Raw genomic sequence first — 21,036 nt, 5'->3', positions numbered from 1 at the left:
CTCCCATAATAATAATGCTAAACACGAACACTCTGGTCAAAAAACCAAGGGCAAGAATGTTATTAAAAGAAAAACTCGAGACAGTTGTATAGAAAATATGGATACTTTGTCCACTGAAGTAAGAGGAACGTATCAAAGACATATCAGATAATGTAGTAAACATTTTTTCAGGAGATAAGATTGGTACTTGCATCCCATAATTAAATGATAAACAAGCCTGGCAAAGGAAACCCCTCCACCTCTCGGAAACTGTATAAACTAAAAGAATAAATGTTACAAGGAACTGTTGTTAATTCTGCTAAGATACTACTGATATCAAGATCCTCTTGGAGAACCTATGTATTTTTATGTCTACAGAAGACACATTTGAAACCCAAGGAGGAGCTCACCTTGTATGTGACTATTATTCATATGAACAGAACTGGGGTTAGGCCAGCTCAAGGAAGAGTTGCCATTCTTCTGGGCAAATAAACCACATTTCAGTATGTTCAACTTAGCACCACTCTAAAGGCAATAACTATGACAATATTTCATATACTTGCTACTATGTTCAGAGCTTAACTCATGCTGACCTTTATAATTTTATATTGCGACTTCCTCACTTCTTTCTCTATCCTTCTGATTGGCAATTTTAATGGATCCAGTATTTTAAGGCATAATGCAAAAACAGTATAAGAAGCCAGATTGTTTACTTAATGATAATGATCACCATCTTCTCTATAATGGAATCAGTGTCTCCCAGTTCATACAGTCTATTTTTCCTACCATTCTTCCAATTTTTTTGTTTAGGAAAATTCTTTATTTTCATCTACTATGTACAGTGGCCCAGTTTGAATACTTCCAAAGATGGCTTGAGTATAAGGTTCGACAAAAGCACCACTTTATACTCAATTCAGGTAATGATAAACTCTAAAAAAAAAGAGAAAAGAATCTCTATTCTTCATCTTTGTCAATTACTTAAACTTCTTCGTTTATCAAGAACGCAATTGCTTCTAACTCCAAATTTGCTATTTCACTATCCAATTCATTTGTGTCGGTATTATTATGAAGTTCAAGTTGGTATTGCTTTTGACTGCTAAATTCTTCTTATTTGGCCTTTCTGTATTGCATGATGTCTTCCATTAATTTTCTTCTCTAATCTATTAATTCCTTTTATGCTTCAGATAGTGTTGTGTGGTCTTTAATATTAAAGTGAGCATTGTATTTTTTTTTTTTTTTTTCATTTTTCTTTATTTTCTTGATTTTTTTCTTCTTACAAAACTGTTGGAAGCTATGGATGCCAAAGAAGTTGACAAAACCATTCCACATTATTTCTTCCAAGCAGTTTTCCTTGGAAGGACTAATACCAAAAATCATTGCTGACCTTATGTGCCCACCAACTAACTCCAGTAACAATGTATCTTTCTATAGGTTCCCATTCAACATCTGTTACTGTGAAGTGTTTTCCTTTGCCATAGTTGCAAAGCCAGATGTATCAGTGAATTCAAGTGAACCATTCATACTTTTCAAACCAGAAAGAAAACCATAATGAACTGTCCATTTGGAAACCAAAAATGATGATTACACTGCTTCTTTTCAAACTTTTTTAGAAGAACAACTGTATGCCCTATTGTAATACCTAAGAGCTGACACTCATATGGGGGCTAATTTAACATGGGAAGTTGAAAAAATATGTAAAAGTGACTGTTTCTCTTGGTGCTTGCTTTCCAGTATATTGTCACGGGAACTAAATTCTCCATCACACATGCCAAGGTGGAAAACTGGCTAGGCTCACTGGAATACTTTTGTGCAACTGGCAAAAGTTAATCTTGAGACAATCAGTCAAAGAACTCTTCATTAAGTAGTGATGCACCTAACAGATTGTATTGTCAATGCAGCAGAAGTGCAGTTCACAGACACCATCTTGTTTTCCATTAAATCGAAAAGCATGGTGGAACTCTCAAGTGTCAAGCAGGAGAAAAAGTTCAAGATAGGTATATTTTGTAGATAGCCTACTACATAAAAATCTCATAGCTTTTAAACATGCTTAGACTAAGGCATGATATATTAGCTCTCAGTGTTGTCAAAGGCAACCTTGAATCCAGTTCTTCATCTCTTACTCAGAAACTAATGCAAAAATGGTATGTTGTAAAATCTGGAAAGTGGAGGGTAAATATTGACTTGGTTATTTAATCTTTATCTTGCAGCGGGTAAGATTCCCAAGGAGTGGAAAGTAAGCTAAATAGTACCACTCCACAAGCATGGTCCTGGGACAGAAATTTCCAGTTATAGACCAGTCCATATAACTGCGGTTATAATCCAAGGTGTATTAGAAGTTTGTTAGGAATATAATATGAGATTGGGTTGATGGACAATAGTATTCTTTATTATGTCTAGTATGGATTTATAAAGGATAGATCTTGTTTTAACAATTTACTTGCATTTTATGATAAGGGAGAATTATATACACTGATATTCGTGGACTTTGCAAAAGCATTTGATAGATTACAACATAAAGTCGGCATACAAGCTTCAGAGGATCAGAATAAATAGTGCATTGGTTAGATGGATTGGCTTTCGGAATGATACCAGCAAGTTGTGTGTGATGGAGCAGTGTCTCAAAAAAAGGAGGATAACCAGTGGAATGCCTCAGGGTTCTGTTGAACTTGTTGGTAAATACAGGAGGCCTAAGAACAGAACCTTGACTGACTGGGGATCTTCAGTTGTTTGCTGATGATGCAAAGTTAGGGAGAATTATGAGTAGCACTGCTGATGTTAATTCCTTTCAGGAAGATTTGAAGACTTTTGACTTGGATGTTAGGAGTGGGATTGTAATTTTAATATTCATAAGCGCAAAGTGTTTCATTTTGGAGTGCTGGAATTAGTGCTGTACTGAAGGAAGTGGATGAGATTCAAGATTTGGGAGTGATGTTGACAGTAGACTAAAGTTTGGAGGGCATATTTAGTATTTCAAAGACTCCACATTGTAGTGCTGCTGTGATAAGAAGTACTCTAACATGTAGGGGTAAGGAGGTGATTGTGCCACTGTATAAAGCACTCGTCCGATGACACTGGGACTATCGTGTTCAGATTTGATCACCTGGTTTTCAGTGTGATGTGGAAACATTATAGAGGAATCCAGAGATGAGTGACTAAAACAATATCAGGACTCTGAAATGTTGGTTATGGAGAGAGGTTGAAAAAATATGGATTGCAGAGTTTCATGGATAGGTGGAAAAGAGTTGATATGATAGAGACGTTTAAGTTAGTGAGGGGATTTTATCAGATTAATGCAGAGGATTATGAAAAGAGTAGAAGGTGAAAGGGGATGAACCAAAGGTCATTCCTGGAAGTAAGGTCAGTGAAGAGGGATATGAGGAGTAGATTTTTGATTCAGAGAATTGTGAGTGAATGGAACACATTACCAGAATATGTTAAGACAAGTAGTGTTAAGGATTTGAAGATTCAGTGCAATAAATATTATTATTAAGAGAGACCTCCAGGAAGTCAGATACTCATCAAGGGAGGCCACATACTACACACACCAGCTATCATACTTATTCTTGAATTCATTCACACTGCTTGCACTCACAACATCCAATGGCAATCCATTCCAATCATGCACCACCCTCTGAGAGAAAAATCTAGCCCTCATACCCATCTTGCAGCCTTCATTCTCAGCTTCCAAGGATGCCCTCTTGTTCTTTTACCCTCCATAAATTGAAAAATTCCATCAATTGAAATCCTGTATGACCCTTTCAGAAATTTGTAAGTCTCAATCATATCACCCCACTTTCTCCTGTTTGCTAGTGTCTGCAGTCTAAAAATTCTCATTCTGTCTTCATAATCAGTATTCCACAGTCCTGATATCATTTTTAACACTCTCCTTTGTACTCTCTCCGATATATCAGAATCACAACGGAGACCAGACCTGCGCAAAATAGTCCAATTGAGGTCTTATCAAGGCCTTGTAAAGAGTCAAAATAAAACATCATTATCTTAATTTATTAGATATTATTAGATAAGGATCCTTATTGTCATCATCCTTATCTAATAAGGATCCTTATTAGATAAGGATGATGAAGATTTCGTTTCAGCATTACAATTATCTTTTGAGTTATATTTGCAATCTTTGCCACATGGCCCCTAAACTTCAACTTCCTATCTATTGACACTCCAAGGTCCCTAGCCTCATCGGTTTCTTCTAGCCTAATCCCACGACATTGGATGTCTAATCATGCCAAAGTGAATGACTTTACATTTACTGACATTGAACTGACACTCATTTTCCCATGCCCACAATTCCAGCCTATTCAAATCATTCTGCAAAGAACTGCATATCAGCAGCATTCCTGATTATGCTATCTATCATTGCATCATCAGCAAATAACTGTATGTCACTTGTCAAATCCTTCCCAATATCATTAATGTACAGATTGAATAACACTGATCCTTGTGTTACACCACTTGTTACCTTAAACCTTGCAGACTCAGATCCCCCGTATACCACTTTTTGATATCTGCCAGTCAGCCATCCTCTTATCCATGCTAATATTGTATAACCCAAACCCATTTTCTCCAATTTATGCAGCAGTCTGCCATGCTATATTCTGTCAAAAGCTTTAGCAAAATCCAAAAGTAACATGGTGTATCCATTCCCCTTGTCTAGTTCAATGATAACATTGTTATACAATGTGAGCAAGTTGCTAAAACATGACCTTCCCTTAGTAAATCCATGTTGTTCATTGCAAAGTAGATATTCACTGTCAACCCATTTCTGAATGCGGGCCCTAACCAATTTTTCCAAAATCTTCACCACCACTCCCGAGATACTAATTGGTCGATAGTTGGATACATCGGTCTTTGCACCACCCTTGTGCAATGGAATTACCATACATTCCTTCCATTCCTGCAGAATCTTCCCTGTTCTGAGACTCATATTAAACATCCAGATCAAAGGAATGGCCAGTTCAGCTGAACACTCTTTTAGCACATGTGCTGATATTCCATCAGTCCCTATTGATGAATTCTTATTCAGTTTGTGCAAGAGCTCTAATACCTCAGCCTCACAAACTTGCATTTCTTCATCTAGTGAAGAGCTAACAGTGAGCTGAATGTTGCATTCACCAGATTGATAGCTTTGAACAAAATGGGTACTCATTAACAACCTCTTCTGCATCTGTAACCCTCACACATCTGGATTTAGAAGAGTTATTCTTTTGTATTCATTCTTTCTTTTACTTGCAGCATGTCGATAGAATTCTTGTGAGTTGTCTTTAGTAATCAGAGCCAGTTTCTTTTCATAATGAGACTTTGCTTTCCGTACAATAGTTGCGACTATTCTAGCCTGCTGCTTATAACATAACGGATGTCATCCTTATGCAAACGATATTCCTTCCACATCGTCCTTTTGTTACGAATGAATCTCTTGCTTAATAAGATTACACATCCATTTGACTCCTACTCTATTTATTCTTCGAACTCTCGGAACACATTCTGATATCGCATCATTTAAGTATTGTTTAAATACTTCCAATGCACTGTCGATATTCTTTCCATCCAGAAACCGATCCCATTTCACTGAACTTAGTATACTCCTCAGTTGGTCATAATTTCCTGCTTTGTAGTTCAACATGTAACCTTTTCTGAATGGAACATTCATAAACTTAGTCACTTCCCAAGTGAGTACTGTATGATCATTGTCACCAACTGGAAGCAGAATAGTTACGTCTTTAACTGAAATGCCCTCTGACACTATAATCAAATCTAACACTCATTGACCTAGAGTTCCTTCTGTCACATGCTGCTTGAGGAAGTTGTCTCGCAACAGCTCAATAAATGCATTTTCATTCTTCTCATGAAATTCTACTGCTACCCAATCAATATTTGGATAATTAAAATCTCCTATTATGATTACTCTGTGCCCATTGTCTCTATTGCATGATACAGTTCTTCATCACTAGTAACCGATCCACCAGGTCTGTAACAACACCCCACTATGTAATTTGTCTTGTTAGATTCCAACTCACACCAGATGGCTTCAAACTCACTACCACATGAAATATTGTTAGTAGTATTACTACATTCATAGGTCTCAACTCTAACTGGATTTAAGTCATCCAATATCATTAGCAGCACGCTCCCTCCTCTCCTATCCACTCTATCCTTCCTAAAAATACTGTACCCATGACACTCGATGCCAGTTAGTAGGTGTGATCCTGATAGCCAGATCTTACTAATTCCTACTATCTGAGGTCGCAACATATTGACTACGGCAACAAACTCTACACCTTTGTTTCTGATACTCCTAGCATTCATGTACAGACATAATAATCTACCTGCATGTTCTTTTGTATACTCTTGTTTGCAGTCTGCCTGACACAGTTGGACATCTTGCAGATCTCTATTCTTCTCTAATGCCTTACGCATGTAGACATCCTTGCACACATATGATAGGCCTGAACCAGACAAACACAAACCCAAAATCGTTCTCGCCTCGTCAACATTTCCATGACAAAGCCCATTCCTGTCATTAGCACAGTTATATCCCATTATTGCTCTTACACTCACATTCACACCATTCCTCCCTTTATAATTTAGTTTCCCTAACTCTCTGCATTAGGTCTCATACCAGTTATTAGTTTTTCCAGACTCCTGATACCAAACACATTCAGGTGTAGACCATCCCTCTTATACAAATCCAATCTTCTCTCAAACTCACTCCACACATCAAAAAACTCACATCCATTCTTTCTACATAGCCTACACATCGAATCATTTGCTATCATAGCCCTTCTTTTTAATTCATTTTTATCATAGCGAGGTAAAATACTAACTATTTTCACTTTCTCACTCTCGCCTCTTCCAACAACCCTTTCATGTCCTCTCTCATACTGAACTTATTGCCAGTTAAATCGTTCATACCTACTACAACTACGATTTCATTTACTTTTCTTTTCTGTTTTTGAATTACTTGCGTTATATTTTTAATTTTTGCTCCAGGAAAACTCGATGTTATAACTCTATCATCTATAGCATGTTTTATTATAGAGTCACCATACACAATAAATATGTTGCCATTTGAATGAACCTCCCATGACGAGTCCACCAACACCATGGTGGGTATAATAATATACAACACATTTGTCATTCTTGTAACATAATGGATGTATGACTTCTCATTTCACTTTAATTGCAAACATCATTGGTGAAAACTTTGAATTCAGTACAATATAAGCAACAGTTTCTGGCACTGGAAGAGTAAGAAGAGAAACAATAATTTTGTTTCTGTTCAGATGGTGTAAATCTGTGCAATCAGCCATTTGCCAGCCTCGCTGGCCGAGTGGTTAGCGTATCCGCTCTCCTGCCAAAAGGCTGTGGGTTTGAATCCCACCTTGGGCATGGATGTTTGTGGTGTCTGTGGAAATACTAGTGGTTGGCAGTAGATGGCGTTAGTGTAGTTGTGGTCGGTTGATGGATTGAGTAGTCGAGACAGAGTTGTAGAGCAGGTGCCCTCCCTCGATGAGTCCTTGGACTCCCTGGAGGTGTCAAATAATAATAATAGTAATATTAAAGATAAAAGAAAAAGAAAACATACTCTCCTGTGCCAATGTCCTAGAGCATCGATTCCCAACTGGTGGTACACGCACCCCCAGGGGTACATGCTGTGCCATTCAGGGTTACACAAAAAATAATCAGTAATGGCAGAAAAACAAATAAAGTAAACTATTTGACATTAAGATAGGCACTGAACAAAAGTGTCAGTATTTAAAAACAAGTGGTACAATTTATAGAAATGGGTTTAAAAGGGGTACACAAGGGGAAAAAGTTTGGGAACCACTGCTCTAGAGGAATGAAGAGATGTACAATGGCTGTTCACAGTTTCACAAAAAATAAAAATCCAAGACATATATATGTATCTGATTGAATAGCAAATATTGTTGTCCAGATCTCAAAAAGCTATATTCTCAGTCATCCAGTCTGTGCCAACAATAGGTCATACTGATAGAGAAATTGAAGACTTTCTGTCTTGATGTCAACTTTATGTAAAATAAAAGAACATATTTCAGAATTGTCATGACAGACTTTAATACTAGAATTGGTATGCAAGAATTGACATGAAACCCTAAGGGAAAATTTGGGATATGGCACAAGAGATAATAGAGGAGTAAGACTCACAAAACAAGAACTCAGATGGTCTAACAAGAACCCATTTTTCTTCAACAGAATCGTCACATATTCTTCCACAATCAAAACTTTCTGTGACATGGTAGTTTTGCATCATGAGGTCATACTAACATTATAGGAAGGGTTGTTGAATACATGCTTAGTGATGACTTTTCCTTCTTAAAGACTGGACCACATACACTAGACCTACATGCCTACATAAACATTTGTTGCTATCAACTTAAAAATTTTTTCACCATCCCTCTTCCCACTGTTTATGTGGGAAGTAGAAATAGCTTCTATGATAGTCATAATTTTCCTCTTCATGTCCACTCTAGGTGGTAAGTGTCTTTCATTGCCCAGTGAAATACCACCACCTTTCTCATTAGAGTATGGTTGCACCTGAAGTAGCTGCAACATGTTTGGTTAATAGAGCAACGGTTCTGGTTTCTTCCACTCCCTTCCAAAATGCAGTGAGAGTGATACCCTCAATGATATGCCAATCATATTCTAGGGGTCCTGGACCCTCCCCCATTGAAGGGTGCAGCAGTAAAATGGTTCCACAGGCTAGCCACTAGTTAGTGAACCAGTTAGTAACAAATCTGGAGGTTTCCCCATTAGTTAGCACCAGATCCTGTAGCCACTTATTTTGCCAGTTCATGACTACAGGGAGACCAAGTACAGTAGCTGTAGGGAAAACTGTTGAGGTCATGTATGGACAAGACACCAGTTTCCCTCTGTGTGAGCTGTATATTTGTGAGTGTCACCTCTCACTGCGTTCCCCATTTCCTTTTTTTTATCTCTACCTCACTACACACGATGGATCACAACCCAAAGAAATGTGACCTTACTGTAGATCACAAAAATTCTAAAAGTTCAAAAGAAATCCTAAAAAGCAAAAATCAAAGCATAAAAATCAAATCCCCCCCCCCAAAAAAAACAACCCACCAACATTAATTCTTACCAAAAAAAAAAAAAAGCTTCCATATCTACTTCAGGCCAACAACTGCAATATAACCAATGTACACCAGCTACAGTTAGCTAAACAAGATTTATTATTGAAAGTTTATTTTTCACTTGGTTAGACTATAATAAATTTAGTTTAATCCTTTATCCAAGTGTGAGCAAACAAAGTTTGCAGCTGAAAGTATCTTCAGGACTGGGGTAAGGTAGTACAACACCAGGCAACTCGTTGCAAAGGTGGACCAAGCTAACATCACTCCTATCTCAGTATCTCCCATAATGCAAAACACATCTCCTTGCAGATATGTATAATGTTATGCATTAAGGGAAGAGCCACTACCCAGACCAGTTTCAACCTTTATTGAGGTCTCTTCAGTGGGAGTCAGACCCATAGTTGGAGATACCAATTCTGAGCCTGAGATAGGAGTGATGTTAGCTTGATCCATCTTTGCAACAAGTTTCCCGGTGTTGTACTACCTTACCCCAGTCCTGAAGATACTTTCAGGTGCAAACTGTTTGCTCACACTTGGATAAAGGATTAAACTAAATTTAAGATTTATCGTTCTTATCAGAACTCCTTACTTACAACTTCAACAACCACTGTCCACCTCAGGTACCCAAACTACATGTTACACAATTCTTTCAGCTACATAGGCAACACATGTGCATTCATCAGAATTGACATACCATGCCAGAGATTGCAAAACCTCTGAATCCCCTGTTTGATCTGATGTGGCTCAAAATTTCCCTACTAGATCAACCTGCTCTTTTCATATGCTCTCTTTATCACTCATCTATTCTTCAAAGTCTGTTAACCATTCTGACCTCTTCAACTATCTCTCTAAATCTTCACTTTCAACAGTCAAAATAACCCAATAATGAGGTCATCCTTCTTGGGGACATCCACAACCAGAGGCGTAGCTAGGGAGGGGCAGAGGGGGCGGTCCACCACAGATGGCACTTTGGACCTTTTTGAACTTTTGCAGCTAATTCTAAAATACAGTTTCGAGAACTCATTTCTAAATATTGTAATACTACTGCGAATTTTCCTCACAATTGCTGTAAGTGTTGTTAGTTGTGAGAGGAGTTTTTCTAAATAAAAGAGATTAAGAATTACCTACATTATTATGAAGTAGACTTCACAATGTCATTGACAATTTTGCTAACAGAAAAGCAAGAAAAATAGCATTTTAGAATGTTGAAATTAAAGTTTTACTTCAAAAATAAACATAGTGTTTTAATTTATTTCCCTATACGTCGTTTTGACTTTTTTGTAGTATTTTGACTATTTTGTGTATTAAGAGGGGCAGCAAACTCAGGGACCGCCCCAGGCAGCAAAAGCTTTAGCTACACCACTGTCCACAACTCATATTGGCTTCACTTCTCCAGTTTCACTAATCAAGCAGGCAGTGATGCTGAGGTGTTTGCCATTAACTATGACTTCAGAGATCATCAATCTCTCTACCAGAATACATGACAGTACCCTCAAAATTTGCATTGACCTCCTAACAAGTTTCCTTTACAAGGGGATATCAGTTCTCCTTTTGCCAGAATTTAGTATTTTCAGGAAAGATAGAGAAAATAGGATGGGGAAGTGGTATTTCTGATGATAGCAGATGATTAAACTGCAGCCAAAAAGAATAGGAGACAGATAGGGAAGTGACTGTTCTTTTAAAGCAGTCTGTTGTGATATTGAGGCTAATAATACAAAATATACAGTAGTTTGCTGCTATTGGCCAGGAGATTCTAGGAATAATCAGGAAGATATGTTGCATCAGTGATTTAGTACAATGTTTGCAGGTGGAGAAATTATTATGGGAAACTTCAGTTATGGAGATAGGAAATAAAAAAAGATTGCATGGCAGGAAAAAAAAATGTAATTTTTACAAATACTAAGAGATAATTCCTTGAGGTAGCATGTCATGGAGGAACTTGGGGCATTAAAGTATTCAATCTTTTTTATAGCATCAGAACAGCTATCCATAACCAAGGTGGCCACATTGCCTCTGATTGGGGAAAATGACCATGTAGTCTGGACTTGGGATATTTTAAAGCATGAGGAATATTGTTTTAAGAAGCATATGTGGAACTACAAGGCAGGTGATTATGATAAACTTAGGAGAAAGCATGAAGCTGTGCCATGCATAAAAACTGCAGAGAAAGGATATTAGTAGTGCATGGGAGGTAGTTAAGAGGCATCTGGAGGATGCAAATATCAGATTGTATACCCAAGGTTAGGAGGGTTAATTAGGTAGGAGTTAAATAGATGAGTAGTATCATTAAGCATGAGCTGAAAAAATTGAAATTATTGTGGAGAGTTTGTAAGGAAAAAGGTGACCAGAAAGGTCATAAACAGTACAAAGAGTCAGGCTAGAAAGGTGCCAATATGGTATGGAAGGCAAAATAAGATTATGATAAGAAACCAACCAAGCAGACCAAAGGAAATCCCAATTTTTTTGCTGTGTAGCAAGTAAGAGGAAGAATGACTATGGGAGAATAACCATAAGGAGTGCAGTGGTGGCTGAGTGACATAAGCAGACAAAATAGTTCAGTTGCTGACTGACCATTTTTCAAGGGTATATGATCTGAGTGAGGTTACTGCTGCTGTGACATACAGGATAGGAACTGGTGTTGAACAGAGGTGGATGAATTAGAGGTTCTTAAGTTATTACAGAATCTCAATGTAAATACAGCCATGAGATATCAGCTCACTTCATAAGAAGGAGCAAGTGATCTTGCAATGTCATAACTTGGCTCTTTAGTTTAAGTTTCAGCTCTGGCAGAGTTACAAGGGAGTGGAAAGAGAGCAAAATAATTCCTTTGCATAAGTGAGACTCTAAGACTAAAAGTGTAGCAAATTATAGAGCAATCAGTATTTGAAGAGTGGTGGTAAAAGTACGGGAGAAGCTGATCAGAAAGAGAATTCAGGAATGGGCGGATAGGAATATGATACTCTGTGAGGAGCAGCATGGCTTTGTGAAGAGTCGATCATGCCTTAGTATTTACTAACTTTTTATAATGTAGTGACAGGTGAGTTGGATAAGGGAATGGCTACACAATGATTCTGCTGCATTTTGTAAAGGCATTTGACAGAATACCACATGGTACTCTGTTATGCAAATTGGGATGGATATGACGCTGGTTATGTGGATAAGAGGGTGGCTGCTAGACAGATATGAAAAAGTAGTATATGGAGGAGTAGAATTCAGGCAAAAGCTGATGACTATTGGTGTGCTGCAAGACCACTGCTGTTTAATTTGTACATAAATGATATAGGAAATAACCTGAGAGAAAATATTTAGTAGTTTGCTGATGATGCAAAATTAGGTAGAGTAATAGTAAATCCAGGCGATATAGCGAGTTCCCAGGATGATTAAAATAGGCTGTCAGTATTGCAAAAGATAATGGGTAACAGTTTAAGTGGAAAAGTAAAATCATGCATTTTGGGATAAATCAGTTACAAACTGTAGTCCAGGAAATAGATGAAACTACGACTTTGGGGTGGTAGTAAACAAAGAGTTGAAATTTAGAGAGCATATTGCCAAGATAGTTCATAGGATATTGAAAAACCACACTAACAAGGATCCAGAGGTGAGTGAAAGTCCTGTAGTGGGTTGTAGGAGTTGGTTGACAATAAAAAAAGAAGTAATATAAGAGAAACATTTCAAGTTACTTAAAGGGTTTTATAGAATTAATGCAAATGAAATGTTTCAGCACATGGCTAGAGGGGACAGAACAAGAGGTTACCCCTGGAAGTTGAGTAAAAGTGTAGTTAATAGGGATCTGAGGACTAAATTTTTTGCTCAGAGAGCAGTGAAAGAATGGAATGGTTTGTCAGAGAGAGTTGTGAGTGCTTTGTCTGTTAATGGGCTCAAGGAGATGTATGATAGATATTGTGTCAATAGTTTAGGTCTCCCATGAGGACTAAACTTTGGACTCCATGGAGGTGCCCATACAATAATAATTTATAACCCAGCTCTCAGATCCCTTAGTTAAAATTGTTTTGAACACTGTCTTGTATACATGTTGTTAGTATTTTGACTAATTTCTCTCTTATTCCATATAAATTCATCAGTTGACTTTCTTACTATACCAGCTTTGCTTGCATAAACTGCTTAACACCTGGTATGTAGTTGATGTTGTTTTCAATATTAACTGCATACCAGGATACAGTTGTTGTGGTTTTCAATGTTTCTTCATATTTTATTATTATTATTATGTGACACCTCATTGAGGGAGGGCACCTACAACTCTCCATCTCAATCACTCAGTTCACCAACTACAGCAAATCGCATCATCTACAGCAACACCATTTACTGCTGCTCGCCACCACTAGTATTTTCACAGACAATCACAAACATCCATGCCCGTGTCTGGATTCAAACCCACAGCCTTTTGGCTGGAGAACGGATACGCTGACCACAGCCAAGCAGTTTGTAATCAATTTATCCAAAAATGCATGACTTCCACTTTTCCACATTAAACTGTTACCCATTATTTTCACTTTCATTATCTTTGTCTTTTAATTGTTTATTTTCATACCAAATTTATTACAGAAGTTAATTTAGTCAGAGAGTCCTGCAGACTCTTACTGTATTTATTTAGGAGTATAACATCATCACATAAAATTACATGCTGAGTGTAATATCTCCAATTTTTATATATCAGGTTTAATACTGCTTTCCTTCATAATGTGATCTATATGGATGATCGATGACAGTGGGGATATTGTGCGCCCTTTTTTCACACCTAATTTAACATCAGCCCACGTTCCTGTACTTTCACTTCTATCTGACTTGCAACTCAAATATACACTATTTATTGCCTGATATAATGTCTCATTAACACCATATAAATAGTGGTTTGAAGCGCTTTTCTCCTAACATCTGTACATATGCCTCTTCCAGATGTACAAAACTTAAATTATTATTATTATTATTACCCCAAGACCTCATGGAGTCAAAGACTCATCCGGGAGGTCCTTTTATCACCGACACATCTCATCATAACTTTGAGTGTGTCTTAAACACACTCAAACTTATTGCAGACACCACACTCTCAGGCAAGGCATTCCAGTCATTCACAACTCTGCATGAAAAAAACCTGTCTCTCACTCCCCTACACACACCCTCTTTTATACAGTTTCCAAGGATGACCTCTGGTTCTCCCCTGATCTCCCACTATTTTCTGTAGAACTTCTCCAGCATTGATCCTATAACAACCCCTTACCAACTTGTAGGTCTCTATCATATCTCCCTCTCTTCTTCCTGTTCATCAGACTCTGCAAATTACATCTTCTCAATCTTTCCTCATACTTGACATTCCAGAGGTCAGAAACTACCTTAGTCAATCACCTTTGGATCCTTTCCAACATCACTTCATCCTTCTGAAAACCTGGTGACCAAATCTGGGCACAATAGTCCATGTGTGACCTAATCAACGCCTTATACAACGGAACAAGAATCTCCCTACTTCTACACATCAGTGTCCTCCGCATCATTCTCAGAAGCCTTTGTGTTGTCTTCACAATTTTGGTGATGTGTCCCCTAAATTTTAGCTCGTTATCCACTATCACCCCCAGATCTCTTATTTCCTCTACCTCCAACAATATATTCTCACCAAGCATAAATTCTGCATCCCATCTTTGTTTTTCAAATTTTAAAACCTTACATTTTGCAACATTGAACTCTCATCCCCATTTCCTTGCCCAATCACTCAATTTATTCAAATCTTCTTGTAAGGTCACAACATCTTCACTACTCTTTATGGTTCGTCCCAACTTTGCATCATCTGCAAACAACTGAATATCTCCATCCAAATCTTCGCCAATATGATTAATATACAAGTTAAACAGTAATGGCCCTATACCAATACTTCTAGCATTGGTATACAAACACAACAGCTCATTTCTGGATCTACAGCTAGTTCCACTGATACCACTCACTCGATGTGATCTCTCCATGCTAGGCTGGGGCCATTTCCCTTTCTGCTTCTTCATTTTGTCCCCATGATTTCTCAACTATCTGTTTTAAAGTGAAAATCTGATCCTGACTATTTGGTCTGAACCTAGCTTGTTGTTGTTTTACTTATTTTATAATTCTTCATATAATATTACAATTTTACTTATTCTTAATTAAAATTGTATTTTACTTAAGAATTGTAAAGCGAAATAAATCATTCAGTTTTATTTCCCTTTATATAAATGGATACTATGCAAGTTCTGCTCCAATCATCTGAAATTCAACCCTCTGAATTCCAGAAAAGATTTCATAAGAGATACTTTCTCTTTCACACATACATTTAAGTTTCAGGAATAAAGAAAAGTTTTCTTCAGGTTTTCTGACAACAAAAGAAAGAAAACAAAATCCTTTCTAAGAGTAACAAACAACTTTGGCTTTTTAATAAATTAATATTGACCAGTTTTAAAATGAACTCATCTCACTTCAGTTGAAAATTAACACTTTTCTCAAGTAATTCTCTTCCTCAGACTAAAAGAAATATTTGCTACCTCAGTAGAATTCAGTGTAAACATATTATCAGAAGAATTTATCCTGCTTTATATCTTTGGCCAAGTGGTTAGGGTGTCCACTCTCCAGCCAAGTAGCTATGGGTTCAAATCCTGGTATGGGCATGGATGTTTGGGATTGTCCTACTAACTTTGTGTGAAAAGAGAATCTGCAACCCTACCACTTATTCTAGCAGAAGACTTTACTCCCAAACCCTGGTGAGGTGTGGGATTGACCATACGGCATCTATGGACATCAAATATGAAATTTTTGAAATATCTATGAGGCGAAAACACTTAGAACAAAGTGTTGGCTTGATAGTTTTTTAAACAATCTTTACATAGGGACGAGAACTTTTTTTTTTTCTCTTTCTCTTTCCAAATACAGTTTCCTGTATTTGAAAATGGGTCACTGTCCATCAGGGGGTACATGAAATTGATTTCATTAAAAAATGCCAGTTACAACCATAATTTTTTAATGAAACAGAATAGAAAATGGCAGAGTGGATCTCACAGATGTCATAGTTTTAAAGCATTGTTTTTTTAACTTTTTCAGACTGCCACACCCTATGTAAGAACATATATTTTTCCCAGAACTGTTATTGAAAATATTCATTAAAACTATAGAAAAGGAATTATGACAATGAAACTGTTGTGCAAAATATTTTAAGCAAGAATTCATATAACATTTAATATTACAATATTAATATATATGTGGGTGTATGTATGTATTTGTTTCATGTAGATGTATGACGTTGGTTCCCCAGGCAGTTCATCTGGGAGTACTCCAGGTTGTCCACCAGCAGAAGAAGCTTGTCAGAGCAGTGCTGTAACTCGTTTTTGTGAACATGGTGCATGTGTAGGAACTTATAATAGTGCTAAATGTACATGCTATCCTGGGTGGTATGGAGTTCGTTGTGATAAAGGTATGCATATATATATATATATATATATATATATATATATATATATTGTGTGTGTGTGGTAGTCTAAATAGAAATTTTGTATGAAACAGCATCGCTCAGTTTTGCTATTTTTTTTTAATATATAAATTTACTGTAAATTGCCATTTGTAGTAAAGCTACACAAAAGAGGAAGACTAGAAGCATATTATTTCTCACAGTGCATCCATGGAGTCATCACAGTGGTTTTCTGAATGGCATGGAGCCTACCATAACTCCCTTGAAATTCACTGAAGAAACACTAACCATCCACTGGTAACTAATTCTGCAATTTTTCACCACATACCATCAGATCAGGGAAAGAACAAGATGACCACTTGTTCTTTCCCTGAATGTCATGTATTGAAAAAAATTCTCACCTATTCGTATATTAAAATTACCGTTACTATCATGTATGATTCTATCTTATTCCCTCTCCTATTTATCTTTTTATGAGGAGATAAGCTCACATTCTGTGAACTTTGAAATGATCTTCTCTTCTTATCCTCTGAGCTTTGAAATAAGCGTCGCTTCTTATTTCTTATAATCTCATAATCTACATTCCACTAGCTTAGCATTATCTTGCACATACTCCTCTAAAGTTTCTTCATATTCTTACTAAACCCAGGTGTCCTGAGCACATTATTCTAGAAGATGTGTTATCAATGCCTTATAAAGTGTATGGATAAATAACTTGTGAATAAGCCACTTCAGCAATATGTTCCCTGAATTTCAAATTCTATCCCCTTATCACACAGGTCCTTAAATTTTTTTTTTTATCTGCAACCCCTTTTCATGATACGAAATTATTAATGACCCCTGGCAATAGTTTTATTATTATTATTATTAACATCTGATCTCCATGAAGTTGGAGATGCATCATGGGAGGGACACATTATTGCACACAAAGTTCATCCAACCATACTTAAACTGATTCAGTGTGTCTACATTCACAACACACTCAAGCAATGCATTCCATTCACCAACCAGCCTCCATGTAGAGAACCTGCTCCTCACTCCTCTGCTCACATCCTCCTTGTACAGTTTCTAGGAATGGCCTCTTGTTCTTCACCCCCCCTCTCTCCCCCCATTCTATGAAAAATCTCTTCCATGTCAACCAATAACAACCATGACTAGCTTACATATCTCACTCATATTCCCTTTCTCCACCTCATGAGGTTTTCAATTTACATTCTCTTAATCTGTCCTTGTACTCCACATTCCAAAGAACACTGACCACATTTGTTAATCTTCTCTGGACTTTGTGAGTGAGAAGGTAGCCCACCAGTGTGTAAAAGTTGTTTGTATACCTATTCCAAATTCACAACATCGATCTATAATCTTTCAATTACTAGCAGCAATCTGACCACAAATTGTTCGCTTTAGACGAAGATATAATTTTAAAAAGGCAAGCTGGGAAAAATTTTTCCAACCTATTAAATGAGAAAATTAAGGGCATTAACCCAATTCCAGAGGCTTATAACCAATTCATTGAAGCCGTTCGAAATGCTCCTGAGAAGCGATCTGAAGAGGATGTAGAATTAACTATTTCCAAGGATTAACTCCCAATCAACTGATAGAATACTGCAACTTATTTGAAAGAGATCCTTTTAGTAATGAAACTATAGCAGGTGGACAACAGGTTGTTACATCCATATCTGAAGCAAAACAGGAACAATGGATAAAGTTAATGAATGAAATAGATATGGAAAGAAGTAACCAAAAAGCCTGGAGGCTACTTAGACTCCTCAGCAATGACCCAAACAAAACTTCGACACATTCTAACGTCTTGGCAAATCAAATAGCACACCAATTTCTTAAAAGTGGCAAACCTATAAATCCAGTTCGAATACAAAAGACAGGACTTCAGAGGGAATATGGAAAAGAAACAAATATTTTCTCCAAACTTTTTACAATGGAAGAACTTAATAGGGCAGTCAACATCTGTAAGAAAGGAAAAACAGCAGGTCTGGATGAAGTTTGTATTGAGCAAATCAAGGAATTTGGTCCTGCGACCAAAGACTGGATGCTGAATTTATTCAACAATTGTATTGATACCTGCAAAATACCTAAAGTTTGGAGAAGAGCTAGAGTTATTGCAGTTCTCAAACCAGGGAAAGATGCAAGTGATCCCAAAAATTTATAGACATATCTCTCTATTGTGTCATATAAGATTTTTGAGCAAATGATCCTCGAAAAACTAATAAGATAATTGATCCACTCCTAATCCCTGAACTAGCTGGCTTTCGAGCTGGGAAAAATTGTGCATCACAAGTTCTTCAACAAACATGATATATTGAGGATTGTTTTGAGAACCGAAAAATAATAGGGGCAGTTTTTATAGACTTAAGTGCTGCTTACGATACAGTAAACCACTGCATCTTATTAAGTAAACTGTACAAAATGATGAAAGATTATAAGGTAACTCAACTAATCAGATGCCTTCTTCAGAATCGAAGATATTTTGTTGAATTTCAAGGACAACATAGTCATTGGAGGAATCAGAAGAACAGCCTCCCTCAAAGCAGTGTTCTCACCCCAATGCTTTTCTTCTTCTTTGTCTATGATCTCTTGTGCTTTTAAGCTTCAAGATTTAGCCAAAGAGATTTCCATGCCGTTCCTGTCCAAGGCTTGTTCTTTTGCTTCTTTCTAGTTAATCCCTTCTTTTCCAATTTTTCTTTAATTTCCTTTTGCCAACCTTACCTGAGCCTGCCTATGTTTCTTTTTCCTATTTTCTGCTTTCATGTACAGTTTTTGCTATTCTTCCTTCTTCCATTCGATTAAGATGTCCAAACCACCTCAATTGGGCTTGTGTTATGAATTGGTTCAACGGTGCAACACTTAAAGGCTGTCTCTTATAGTTTGATTTCTTATTCGGTCTAGTCTTGTTTTTTGTACCACTTTCCTAAGATATTTCATTTCAATTGTTTGTAGTTTATTTGTGTTTCCTGTTGTTAAACACCAGGACTCGCAACTGCATGTTAATGTTGGTACAAACACTGAACGATACACTGCCATTTTGGTATTCTAGGTAACTTCTTTCTTATCTAGGAGTGGGCCTTTCATTGCATAGAATAGCTTTGTTTCCCCCCCCCTCTTTTCCCCATTATCCTGTTGTTAATTTCTGTGTCTAGTCTACCATCTTCTTGTATATATGATCCCAAGTATTTAAAGGAGTGAACTTGTTCCAGTTGGTTCTCTATTTTTATTATGTGTCTTGGTTGGTATCTAGATTTGATTGTTGTTTTAGTTTTATTTATATTTATGGTCATATTCCTGTCTTTGTTTCTTCATACCAAATGTTGATGTTGCACTGCAAACAGTGTATTTGCTAGACTCACTACATCATCTGCAAAAGCCATGTGTTAAATCCTGGTTTCTTTCATTTTCCTGTATCCTAGGCAGAACTTTTTTGTTTGGCATGCCTTTAAAATTTCTTTAAAATTTAAAATTTTGTAGTTCTTTATCTTAACATTTATTCCCTTGCTACTTTTTCTACATTTTTCAACTTTTATTTTATGGATTGTTTCCAATACTAATAAGTAGTGGTCACTGCCTATTTCAGGACCTCTATAGACTCTTGCATTTTTTGTATACTTCCAGTATGATCTGCTTATGTGTGATGGCATAGTCAATTATAGATTTTTCATTTCTACTGGGCTCTTCCGTGGTAAACTTATGGATTTCTTCATGCTTGAACATAGTATTTCCTGTTACTAAATTATTTGTAAGGCAAAGGTTTATTATTCTTTCTCCATTATTATTCTGGGTTATTTCTCCTTGTGATCACAACACGTGTTTCATTTCCTCGTCTACTTGATTCCCTACCCAGCCGTTAAGGTCTCCTAGTAGTATAATATGGCCTTGAAATTCTTCAGTTGTTTTTTGTACGAGTTCAAAGAATGCATCTTTAATTTCTTTATTAACATTATCATTTGGGCCATATGCAACAATTACAGTGAATACTTGGTTATCTGATTTAAAATCTATAGTGATTGTCAACAACCTTTCATTTATTAGTTGCCATTTAGTAATATATTCTTTGAGATCTGGTTTAATTTTGCATACTACCCCTTGTTTTCTCCATTCTCTTGGGTTTACCCCTGAATAGAAAAGTATATATCCATCTTTCGTTTTTCTGACAACCTTGACCTTTCTTTTTTGTTTCTTTGACTGCTAGCAGCTCCAATCTCGATTTTTTTTAATTCATCTATTAATTTGTTTTCTTTTCCATGTAGACTTTTAATGTTCCATGTTTTGTATCTCATGTACCTTTTTCCTCGCTTTGTCGTTAACCATTTAGGCCGCTCAGCTATCTCTTCTTTTTTTTTTTTCTTTTTTTTTAATGGGTGAAAATTTAAGGTGTGTCCAAGTCTGCCACCTTCAAGTGCCCCCAGACCAGCCTATGAGAGAAGTGTTATCCTGTTGGTCCATGGGAAGTATTTTATTTCTCTCCTACCCCTCATAGTAAACTATGACAAG

General features: G+C 36.8%; 1 protein-coding gene across 11 annotated transcripts in view; it reads left to right on the top strand.

Moving 5' to 3' along the window:
• The window catches only part of CadN (neural cadherin), a 1,238,426-nt gene that overhangs the window by 1,082,594 nt on the left and 134,796 nt on the right, over positions 1-21,036 (top strand). For all 11 annotated transcript variants that reach the window (XM_090407912.1, XM_090407911.1, XM_090407917.1 and 8 more), the window contains one exon: positions 16,359-16,539. In XM_090407912.1, coding sequence (XP_090264038.1) covers positions 16,359-16,539 — 181 coding nt within the window. The remainder of the gene's footprint in view (positions 1-16,358; positions 16,540-21,036) is intronic.

This window comes from Typopeltis vanoorti, chromosome 18, assembly GCF_054136105.1.
Source record: "Typopeltis vanoorti isolate ZY-2024b chromosome 18, IOZ_Tvanoo_1.0, whole genome shotgun sequence".
NCBI lineage: Eukaryota > Metazoa > Arthropoda > Arachnida > Uropygi > Thelyphonidae > Typopeltis > Typopeltis vanoorti.
The sequence above is the reverse complement of the archived record's forward strand: the minus strand, read 5'-3'. Positions and strand labels throughout refer to the sequence as shown.